Source organism: Pyxicephalus adspersus, chromosome 10 (assembly GCF_032062135.1).
Source record: "Pyxicephalus adspersus chromosome 10, UCB_Pads_2.0, whole genome shotgun sequence".
Taxonomy (NCBI): domain Eukaryota; kingdom Metazoa; phylum Chordata; class Amphibia; order Anura; family Pyxicephalidae; genus Pyxicephalus; species Pyxicephalus adspersus.
Window position 1 is genome coordinate 22,100,911 of NC_092867.1, and position 11,292 is coordinate 22,112,202.

The 11,292-nt window shown below is 39.4% G+C and overlaps 1 protein-coding gene across 2 annotated transcripts in view; it reads left to right on the forward strand.

The window, feature by feature from the left end:
- The window catches only part of BTAF1 (B-TFIID TATA-box binding protein associated factor 1), a 47,334-nt gene that overhangs the window by 19,619 nt on the left and 16,423 nt on the right, over nucleotides 1-11,292 (forward strand). The window contains exons 7-20 of one of the 2 annotated variants that reach the window (XM_072425063.1): nucleotides 1,799-1,925; nucleotides 2,484-2,552; nucleotides 2,982-3,071; nucleotides 3,251-3,346; nucleotides 4,050-4,226; nucleotides 4,318-4,458; nucleotides 4,652-4,776; nucleotides 4,890-5,010; nucleotides 6,041-6,145; nucleotides 6,230-6,379; nucleotides 6,655-6,797; nucleotides 6,921-7,095; nucleotides 8,375-8,578; nucleotides 10,169-10,595. In XM_072425063.1, the coding sequence (XP_072281164.1) occupies nucleotides 1,799-1,925; nucleotides 2,484-2,552; nucleotides 2,982-3,071; nucleotides 3,251-3,346; nucleotides 4,050-4,226; nucleotides 4,318-4,458; nucleotides 4,652-4,776; nucleotides 4,890-5,010; nucleotides 6,041-6,145; nucleotides 6,230-6,379; nucleotides 6,655-6,797; nucleotides 6,921-7,095; nucleotides 8,375-8,578; nucleotides 10,169-10,595 (2,150 nt within the window). Of the gene's footprint in view, nucleotides 1-1,795; nucleotides 1,926-2,483; nucleotides 2,553-2,981; nucleotides 3,072-3,250; nucleotides 3,347-4,049; nucleotides 4,227-4,317; nucleotides 4,459-4,651; nucleotides 4,777-4,889; nucleotides 5,011-6,040; nucleotides 6,146-6,229; nucleotides 6,380-6,654; nucleotides 6,798-6,920; nucleotides 7,096-8,374; nucleotides 8,579-10,168; nucleotides 10,596-11,292 lie in introns of both variants that reach the window. The other variant, XM_072425062.1, reaches the window with a different exon arrangement.

Sequence of the window (11,292 nt, forward strand, 5' to 3'; positions counted from 1 at the left end):
ACCCAAATAAAGGATTTATTGGAATTGGTATGGTAAATTTAAAACCTATACACTTTAATAAAATATGGAAGTAATAATGGTGACAGTAAATTAAATATAAATAATGCTGTTGGGGTACATGTCATTACAAACATTTCTTGTAGTAGAAATCCCCATGGTTCTGTTCTGTGAGTATATATATGTTTTGTCAGGGCAAATTTCAATATTTGGTAGGGAGATCACTCGGTCAATATACATAATGCTAAATTTTTTTTAAAGGTTCGACTGCAAGTTGTCAAACTAAATGCATAGGTACCCAGTGAACATATAGCATAGAATACTTTTGGCTGTCTCCAATAATAAAGAATAGCCAATTGTCAAGCGTTTATTGTTTAGTTGGATTTAGGCAGAAGTGATTTTATATTTGCATCATTTTATTATTATTTTACAGTATTTATATAGCGCCATCATATTACGCAGCACTGTACAAAGTCCATAGTTGTGTCACTAACTGTCCCTCAAAGGAGCTCACAATCTAATATCCCTACTATAGTCATATGTCCTTAATGTAGTCTATGGTCAATTTAGGGGGAAGCCAATTTAACCTAACTGCATGTTTTTGGGATGTGGGAGAAAAACCGGAGTACCCGGAGGAAACCCACGCAGACACAGGGAGAACCTGCACTCCATGCAGATAATGTCCTGGCTAGGATTCAAACCTAGGACCTAGCGCTGCAAAGGCTCGAGTGCTAACCCCTGAGACACATTGCTGCCCATCTTGTTGGAAGTATCTGCTGCACATAGAAGCAGACGTGTATCATATATGTTCATTGGATATCTCTGCTGTTTACTGGGTAAAAACTTGGTGTAAACTTTATTGAATAGGCAATTTCACTTTAGAAAAGGAACATTTTTGTCTGTTAGTCAGTGACATGACAACCTTATGATCTAGTAGTAGTTTGTTACATTCAACAGGACTTGCAATGTTGAAATTTTAGTGTCTTATGCTGTTAGAATAGAGAAGCTGGCCTGGAACCTGCAAATTTTGTGGGGAGGCCTAGATTCATCACATTGTCTTTTAGAGAAACTGTTGGTTCCATCTCCTGGAACTGAGCAGCCTAGAGAAAAGCTAATCTTCAGCTGATCTCTTTTCCTTGTTGTGCTTTTCACTCCCTCCCTTTATTATAGTAATGTGTTTTCTTTACACACTTCTTAGAGCATCTGTGAATTTTAGTCCTTTTGAATAAACCTTTCCTGTTCTCTAGAGAGCGTCTTGTGACTTGGGTCCTTTATTCACCTCCAGCTCTCATAGAGAAAGTTGGATGCTGCCTTAGTCGCCCTGAATTGACTTTATCTAAGAATTAAAACATTTCATATGAAATCTTTACCCATCTGGAATGCCCAGACAAGCTAATCCTTACTGGATAATGTCAATAATAATATCTAGGGGAAGGATACATCCTGAAGTCTCAAGAATCCATAATTTTACAGGTTCTTCTTCTTCATCAGATATCTAAGGGATCAGGTGGCAAAGGCAGCATTGTGGGATTTTCCTCTGGTGTTACCCTAGGGGGTTTCTAAGCTGTCAACAACTAAACACTGTATTGCTTAAGTGATTTTGGTCATGTCAAAGGCTGTTTTTAATATGCATTGATAACCGTGTATCCGCAATTCAGCACAAATGTTGGTAAAAATTAGAACATCTGCCAAAGCTGGAAAAATGTGGAGAGGGATAAATTGGCTAGGCATGAATTTGTTATATCTGAGATTGTAGCATTTATTCCAATTGAAATATACTGACCTTTTGATTCATTAGCAGTGATAGTACTGATGGAGAGCCTGAAGAGAAGAGGAGGAAAGTAACCAATGTTGTTATCAGTCAGCCAGCAACTGAGTCTAAAGTATTAATTGATAATGTTCCAGACAACTCTTCCCTATTTGATGAGGTAAGGCTTTATTTCTTTCACGACCCCTTTCTTCAGTTTACCCCTACTTGACATGTTACCTACTGACTTCTAACAGACAAAATCATTTTGGGCTCCTGGACCTGGGGTGTGACAGTCTTGTTTTCTACCTTTGCGCCTAAATTCTTCCAAAGCGCCTTTTTGTTTCATTTTTTTTTCTCCCTCTTAGAGCTGTTTGTCTTAAGTAAATTTCTGTTCATTATAGGCCTGAGAAACAAAACTTACTTTGAATCTAGTGCTTTGAGCTCCACGTTTTAAGGACCGTAAAATGATTTTTGCTTGCTGTTTATATTTCAAGTGCATAATCTATGAGATTCAGAACTGAGTAGCAGCACGGGGCTTCCAGAATAGCATTCCTGTGATCAGAAATAAACATTATTTTAAAATAATTGAGAAATTAGTAATTTTCCACTTAAGCTGGAAGTGCAGCCCTGATGTACCAGTGGTCAGACTGCAAACTTGCAGAATATTTTTAGAAGGGTGTACAAAGGAGATGTTGTGTTCTCCTGATACTCAAGGTTTCTTTCACCTTCTCTTTAGACAAACGAGTGGCCCCTGGAGAGCTTTTGTGAAGAGCTCTGTAATGATCTGTTTAACCCTTCTTGGGAGGTGAGTTGACACTATGGATTTACTTTTTTATGCATTGCTTTAATTTAAATGTAATTTTGTGTTAAGTTGAAAATGTTAAATTAATTAATGCTCATATTACATTAAGGGGTATTATTGACTAGGCTGTGGGGTGTGTCTGGTTGCAGGAGAAATTGTTAGGGGTTTGTATTTTACACAGCTAACATTACTTTGCGCCAAAGGCGGTGTCATGCCACACGCTATACTTGCTTTTCTGAACGCAGAATTAATCTTTATCATCTCTTGTGGTGACAGGTCGGCCAGTGGAGTAAAATACTTCATGCTCGTCTCTGTACCACATGAAAGAAGTAGTCCTCATCACTGTACCACACAAAAGAAGTCCTAAATTAATGTGCATCAGTTTCTATAAAGAGTGTGGTTTTTTTTTCTTCTTTTTTTTGTTTTTCATAGGTAAGACATGGCGCAGGTACTGGCCTCCGAGAGATCCTTAAGGCCCATGGGAGAAGTGGAGGCAAGATTGCAGACAGCACAAATGAAGAGGTAAATGTCAGCAGAGCACTGCAACAGAATTTACCCAATCAAAAAGCAGATAATCGCACAACCAATAGGTTGTGATTTGTGTTTTTGTATTTTTGTCTTGTATATGTATTGGGCTACATTTGTAATTCTCACCTACCAAGAAGTGTATTAATTTAATCCCCCATTCTCCTTTACCTTAGATGGATCAACAACATCAAGAATGGCTGGAGGATCTGGCTATCCGTCTTCTCTGTGTTTTCGCATTAGACCGCTTTGGAGACTTTGTATCAGACGAAGTAAGATTTTTTTTTTTTTTTTTGCCCACTATTCCTCTTCTGTTGAGGGGACGGTCACCAATAAAAAAAACACGATCCAGCTTCTAACCACTCACCATCAGCTAAACCAAAAGTTTAGGTTTTATTTTGTGCTTTTAGCTCTCCATATAAATAAGTGAAAATGCATCTCTGTACACAATCTGAAGTGAAAATTAAATTGTGTGGGTGGAGTATCACGTTATTGTGGTATGGATATATTAGCACACTATGGCACATTTTGCAAGCCTAAGATTTATTGCCACTCAGTCAAGTGCTACTGCCATTACCTCTGCTGCTGCTTTCTGGTCCTGCAACGCTTTTTAATGACACAACCCTTTAATTTTCACAATGGATTGGCGCGTCCCTGGCACCTGAGCATAATCAGTTTTATACAATTGGACACAGGAAATGTGCCATGCTAGACAGCTCAAGAAATTGCTAGGAGCACGAGTAGCTCTGTATGTATGTCTTCTACCACTTAGTAAACCTTAGCTCCTATTCCTGGGAATAAAAGTTGGTGCACAACAGTGGAATTCACAGTTCTTGTATAAAGAGATTTCAGTGTCTTTTCCTTGCCAGATCTTGCTCATAACCAGTGTAGCATGCATAATGTACAACCGGATTTAATTGCTGTCCAGTAACTATTTGGGTGCTTTGATAATGTGACTGCAATGATTCCTCCAAGGTGGTTGCGCCTGTTCGGGAAACTTGTGCTCAGACGCTTGGAGTTGTCCTTAAACATATGAATGAAAGTGGAGTGCTGAAGACGGTGAAAATCTTACTGCGGTTATTGACACAAGAGCAGTGGGAAGTGAGACACGGGGGACTGCTTGGAATCAAGTATGCTCTCGCTGTTCGCCAGGTACTTTTTTGTATTTTGTGTCTGTAGGCTAGGAAATGTTCGAACTACATTAATATTAAATGACCGCTATTTTTTTATTACCATTTTACAGGATTTAATTAAGACTTTATTACCTAAAGCACTACCGGCAATAATTGAAGGTCTCCAGGACCTTGATGATGATGTGCGGGCGGTAGCAGCTGCATCTTTAGTGCCTGTTGTAGACAGTTTAGTAAAGCTACAGTTTAAGCAGGTAAATGGCCTTTCCCACACTGTATATGAATATAAATGTTGTTGAAATGAAAAATGCATATTTTTTTATCATATAAAATCATTTCCATGTTGGGAATAAACACACATTTGCTGCAGCCTATTGGACTGAAACGTTTTTCGTTCTTGAGACTTGCAAAACCAAGTATTTAAATATAATAATCCTGTTTTGTTAGGTTCCTTTTATTCTTAGCACTTTATGGGATGCACTTCTGGAGCTAGATGACCTCACAGCTTCTACCAACAGTATCATGACCCTCCTCTCTTCCCTTCTTACTTACCCTCAGGTTCAACAGTGCAAGTAAGTCAACCACCTCCATTATGTAATGTAGGGTGGGGGGGGCGGGGGTATTGGTAAAAGGATGGCTAATCTGGGCACAACTGACAACATGCATGTTTTTGTGCCTTTTGCAGTGTTCAGCAGTCTCTTACAATATTCGTGCCACGAGTGTGGCCTTTCCTGCGTCACACAATCTCCTCCGTTCGGAAGGCCGCTCTAGAAACGTTATGCACTTTGTTATCCACACAGGACCAGGTTAGTGAGATTATATTCGAGAGGGATTTGCACTGCAATTGGGACTATACCACTGGTACTTTGGTTTTTTTACCTTGAATGCCTCTATCGTAAGCCTTGTAGGATTTGACAAATCGGTCTGCTTCCTACAGACTGTTTTTATGTCTATATTTTTGTACCTGCTAAATCACTAATGTGTGGGCCAACAGTAATCCAGTGAAGATAACCCTTGATTTATGGGAGATGATGCTTTTGTTTGCTAGTTATGAGACCACCTACACTTCTACTGTTTGTTCAAATTGTTTCCTAATGTTTTCAGTTGGTCTACAGTGTCTTTAGTTATACAAAGCTTCTTTACACATTGAGAATGTATTATATCCCATTTTGGTAAAGCTGTTCCCACTTTTTATTTTCTGAATTTATGTGGTTAAACCAAACAAAAATGTTTCCTAAAGCTTTAGAGATTTTACCAGATTGGCACAGTTTCCTAATGTAAGCTTGTCTATCTGATTATAATATAATCCAAAATAGATCTGCATACATAATCGTCTAATACCAAAGCTGATTATATAGTCATGTTTGTTTTAATGAAGGGGCTCTTATTCTATACTTTTTATGGCAGCTTAAAAGCTGTTGGATTGTTGGGTTAGACAGTTGATTGGGTAGTAAAAGTTTGGATTAGAAGTGGTTTTAGACCAGAAAACTCAATCACCAGGCACTGGGTAGTAAACAAAATCTTTTTGTAAACAAGCCTGATTATTTCCAATAAGAAAAAAACTAGAAAAGTAACCTTATCGGTTACAGCTTCTTATACCTATCTTTGTTTCTGATTTCGTAAAAGGCTGCTTAATGCTCCTTTTCTGGTTATTTATCTTAACTCACAATCCAAACCCCCAACCCTCCCCCTCACTCTTATGGTACTTATCTTGTATGGGAGCTCAAGGTAAGTATAATCTCGTGATTTATGTCTAAATACCTTGCACATAAGTATCAATTTGGATACCAGTGTCTCATACACTGTGTGATTATACTCCTCCCAACTCTGTTTCAGAACTGTTCGGGTTGGCTAATCCCCATCTTGCAAGACATGCTGCGGCATGTTTTTCAGCTTTGTATTCTGGAGAGCAACCAGGAGATTTTGGACCTTATCCATAAGGTAAAGACCGGTTTCTTTTTGACTGCTATGATAGATCTTCAACTAGCTTGTTGTAAATTATGCTTTTTTTTTTTCCCCCCATAGTTGTGGCAGGAACTGATTACCAAAGCATCTGTGCAGTATGTGGTAGCTGCCGCTTGCCCTTGGATGGGAGCGTGGCTCTGTTTAATGATGCAGCCAGCTCATCTGCCTATTGACCTAAATATGCTGCTAGAGGTCAAACCCAAGTCAAAGGTGAGGTAAAGAAACTGCTGTTCTGTTTATTTAGAATCCTTAGCTTCACAAAATAGGGTTATTTTTGTATTTTACACTGTTCTTCCTGTACTTGAAAAATATATTAGATAACTGACTTGCAAACTTGGGCACTGATCGATAGATAAACTTTGCAAATCTTAGTTATTTAAGCTTTACATCTACTTTCTATTTGTGTGCTATAGCTTTCTTTATTGTCGAAATAAATAGGTCTTTACTTTAGCAGAGTCTAAAGGCTTTATTTTTCCTTGCTGTAGGAAAAGGCAGGTGCTAAATTGCGTCAGGGTCAGGGCCAGACAAAAGAAATCGCCCTGGAGTATATTGCAGGCTCAGACAGTATCACTGAGGACTCTGCCACCAGAGACCTTGTAGTTACTCGGACTCGTGTAGCTGCCGCAAGGTCAGTATGCTTCTTGCATTATTATATATTCTGTTGTAATCAGATATAACATGAAGCTGTTACATTACATTTTCCTATAAGCTTGTGTTCTGTCAATATTTCCACTGTTTTCCCCAACTTTAGACTGCTTGGAGCGTTGTGCTGCTGTATCTGTGATCCTGCTGTAAATGCACCATCTCAGGAGATCAAACCTGCTGAATCCCTAGCTCAGCTGCTTCTTTTTCATCTTAACTCTAAATCTGCCTTACAAAGGATCAGTGTGGCACTTGTGGTTTCTGAATGGGCAGCTTTGCAGAAGGTAAATAAGGTCAGATCTTTAACAAAATTTTTCTACGCCAAACAGAATACTGGTTGACCGGGTAGTGAAGTGGCAAATTTAAATGGTATTCGTAAACCTTCTCGTTCTTGCTCATATTTAAAACAATCTTGTCCTATGCAACCTAGAATCACTAATCTTATGTGAGGAAGTGGATGCAGATAGCTTCAAGAGTGTGCTGAAATTCTTCTGCAGTGAGCCCCCCAAGCTCAATCTGAAAACTAGTATTACAGGGATCATAAATACACCCCCCACCTCACAAAATCATGTAGACACTTTACCGGTGCCAACATGGCATTATGACATGTTCTGGGATGGCAAATCTAAATGATATATAGGTGTGCTTGTCGTTTTTTAAGCCTTTCCCCATTATCTTGCTTTAATGTTGCACTTTAAATTTAAACTCCAAGTCTGTAAAGTCCACACTACACAGCCGGATAAATGATAAAGGTGTGTAGATCCTGATTTAAACAATTCTCTTGTGTTGCCTCCCTGCTTTCAGCCCTCTCGTGGAACAATAAATTTGTGTGATCACCTCAATTCAGGGAGCAGGAAGCTAAATAATTGTCATTGAGGTAGTGGCCCTGTATGTCAGCTGGTGGTTGTAGGTTCTAGAGAGGGCCATGACACGGGGTCTAAGGAACCACTTTGGGTTTTGCTGTGAATGGCTCCTACGTTGTGGTCCTTAGGTGCACTCCATCTTGCAAAGGCCAACCACAGCAGGTATCTAAGAATGTTGCAAGGCCATGATCAGATGGGCAACAATGGCCATGGCAGGCTGATGAATAAGGTTTTTGGGTAGTTAACAGGAATCTACAATGTTCTTGAGCGGCTCCCAAGTGCCCCAAGGCAGGTCTAAATCTAGGGTAATCCTCAGACTAAGCCCAACCGTTCACGCTAGGAACCAGTAAGGGCAGGGAAAATCAAAGGCGCACAGACATGAAAAGACTTTAGATTGCTATTGCAGAGGCGTATGGGACCTGGGTGTTTGCTGCTCTGTGTTGTTGCAGACTCAGCCTGTCAGTGACACAGGTTATTTCTAAAAACAAAAATCAAGCTGAGATCAGGAAGTAGCTGTCATCCTACTGGCAGAGGTGTCCAAATCTACAAATCCTTTAGCAGGTAAATAATCTATGTACATCTCTAATACCTGTTGTGTTCCTGGGGTACTGGAAGTTTTTATTTTTATTTTTTTTCTCTAGCGTGTCTTTCATTCTTTTTCTGTTATGTGGTTGTATAGCATCTGTTTCTGTGTGTACAGGAATGCAGGACAGTATCCCTTGCAGTCCAGCCACGCCTGCTTGCGATCCTTTCAGAGCATCTGTATTACGATGAAATAGCAATCCCTTTCACCAGGATGCAGAATGAATGTAAGCAGTTAATCTCCTCCCTGGCTGATGCTAACATTGACATCCGGAGCAGAGTGAACTGCAGTGTGTTCACAATCGACCAAGCTAATGATCTGGTGAGTGTGTCCTGTGGACATGGAGGAACGTCCACCTGCCAGGCTAAAAATGGCATAACGTAATTGGTCTGTACTAAAGTGCTGTAATCAAGGATTTGTACTTGGCTGGTTTATTATTTAAACCACATCACCACTTTGAAGTAATAAAATATTATGTCGAAAAGATTATTAAATGAGACATCGCATCTAGTATTGTGTTGTCAACTGTAACCAGGTATAGAAAGCAAAGTATCCTCCTTTTGAAGGTTACATATCCCTAGCCAGCATCTACTTTTGTAGTAGACTGTTTTGGTGTGTTTGTCTGGAATAATGTCCACAGGTTAGTATATCTATATCAATTGATCTACTGCTAGTTTGCAATTTGTTTGGAATTGTTGTGAAAACTAAACTCCAGGTAGAATTTAAGACAAATTCAGTTCTGATCAGTTATGATTTCATCATTTAATTGACTTTTTAAAAGCAAAAAAAGCTGTTCATGTAGGAGCATGCGTATATAAGAGCAGAGTGATAGCAATAAGCCCTTCACTGTGCTGAGTTTTTCCTTGTTTGGTTTACTACTGTCTAGGACAGTTCATCCTGGGCTCAGAGCAAAAACTATTTCTGGTGAAGTCCCTGCTGGATTACAAAGTTTTGTCAAATTTTAGTGGGCTATTACTGTTTTCCCCTTGGAGTTAGCGTTCAACTGTAGTTTTTACAATCCATATCTCTATGTAGTCCGAATTTAGAGGTTCTAGACCATATTGGGGACGTGTGTGTGTGTGTGTGTGTGTGTGTGTGTGTGTGTGTGTTTTTCCTATTTTATAGTTTGAAATGACACGCTGTTGGGTGAAATATTTAGGAGTTGTGTTTTTTGTATTAGATGTCTCCCCACTTCTTTCCTTTGTCCAAGTATAAAGTAAGTTCACTTCCCTTTAAAAATGCTAGTTGCCTGGCAAATTTTCAAGCTGCTGACTTTGCATAGGCATGCAGGAAGTCAAACAAAAAATGCTTCTCATTCAGTGACAGAAAAAAAATTTAAGTATTTGGTTTGGCATGATAACCGATTTGGGCAGCTTTTTCACCAAGCACAAGAACATCTAGTTGCCACCTTGACCATGGGGTACAGTATCCATAGGAGTGGCCCCAGGGCGCAATGAGTGTGACATGTAAATGAGCAGCTTTATTGGGTGTATAGGAGACTTCATGAAGGCAGGTTGTTTTAATTAATTAAACAGGGTAAGGTCATTGTGGCCAAAATTGGGCATTTTTTAATATTAATAAACAGGATTTTTATAGCGCCAACATATTACACAGCACTGTACATAAATAGGTGTTGCAATTGACAGATGAATACAGACAGTGACACAGGAGGGAGAGGACCCTGCCCCAAAGGGCTTACAATCTAGGAAGTGAGGCAAGTACCGCACAACAGGGAGGGGGAGATATGTAGTGGTGGGGAAGTAGTGACCGTTTCAAAAGACAGAACCATGACACTCACCATTCACTGGTGAAGAAGGGTATCAAGAATTGTCTTACATTAGTAAGTCGTCTGTCAAGTTTTTACATTGACGGGATTGTTTCTTTAACTTATAACTCTTTGCCTGTTCCTAGGTTACTTCAGTGTTCAATGAAGCCACAGCAGTTCTCCAGGGCAACCCTAAGGCCTTCCAGGTCCTGGATGCAAAAAGACAGCAAGTTCAAATGACTGTGATGGAAACCAACCAGGAATGGCAGGTGCTGCAGCTTAGAGTACATATGTTTGCAGCTTGTTCTATTGTCAACCTCATGCAACTGCCTGACAAGCTCAATCCTATAATCAAACCATTAATGGAGGCTGTGAAAAAGGAAGAGAACACAGCAGTTCAGAGCTACGCAGCCTTGTGTATTGCTAAACTCCTACAACAATGCATCTCTAGGACTCCTTGTCCAAACCCCAAAATTCTGAAAAACCTTTGCAGTTCTGTGTGCGTCGATTCAAATATCACCCCTTCCATTAGTTGTCCGGCCCCAGTCATCAACAACACAGAAAATTCAAAAGGTATGTTATATTTAGTGGAATCTTGGTGTAAAATCTGTTAGTTTGACTAGTCTTTCAGGCTTCCCTCTCTCCAGGCAAATGAGCTCAAATAAGCTTTTTTTGACACTCCATTGGTTTTAGACACTTTGGAGATAACACATACAATGAAGGACCAGCAGTCCTGCATTGAATGTGAGGATGCAAGAGGCTTACCCACAACCCAGAATGTTGGTGAGAAGAGTAGTGGTGGCTCTGGAAAAAGATTTGGTACCCTATACAAAAAGGAAGTCAACATCTTGGCGTACAGCGAAAGCCTTACTGCATGGGTAGTTTTGACCAACACCTGGACATCAGCTTTAAATCTGAAGATTTCAAACATCAAAAGTACTGAAGCTGTAATCTTTAAACAATTGCACAGTGGTCTGCTAAACTCTGTAAATAATAATTTTGCTGTATGTATAACTGTATAACATGGTCATTCTTTGCAAGCACTTGTTGCCTAAACGTTTTGCAAATTCATATTGCTTAAGTAGATTTAATAAAAAGGCCAAAATTCCTCTTCAATGCCATTGTTTTCTAATAAATGTAACCCTTCTAAACTTACTGAAATGACATGGGTGTTTTAGAAGGCCAAGGCACTTGCTGTGTAAATGTATGCAGTGCTTGAGATAAGGGTACATGAATTTATTATATATATATATATATATATATATATATA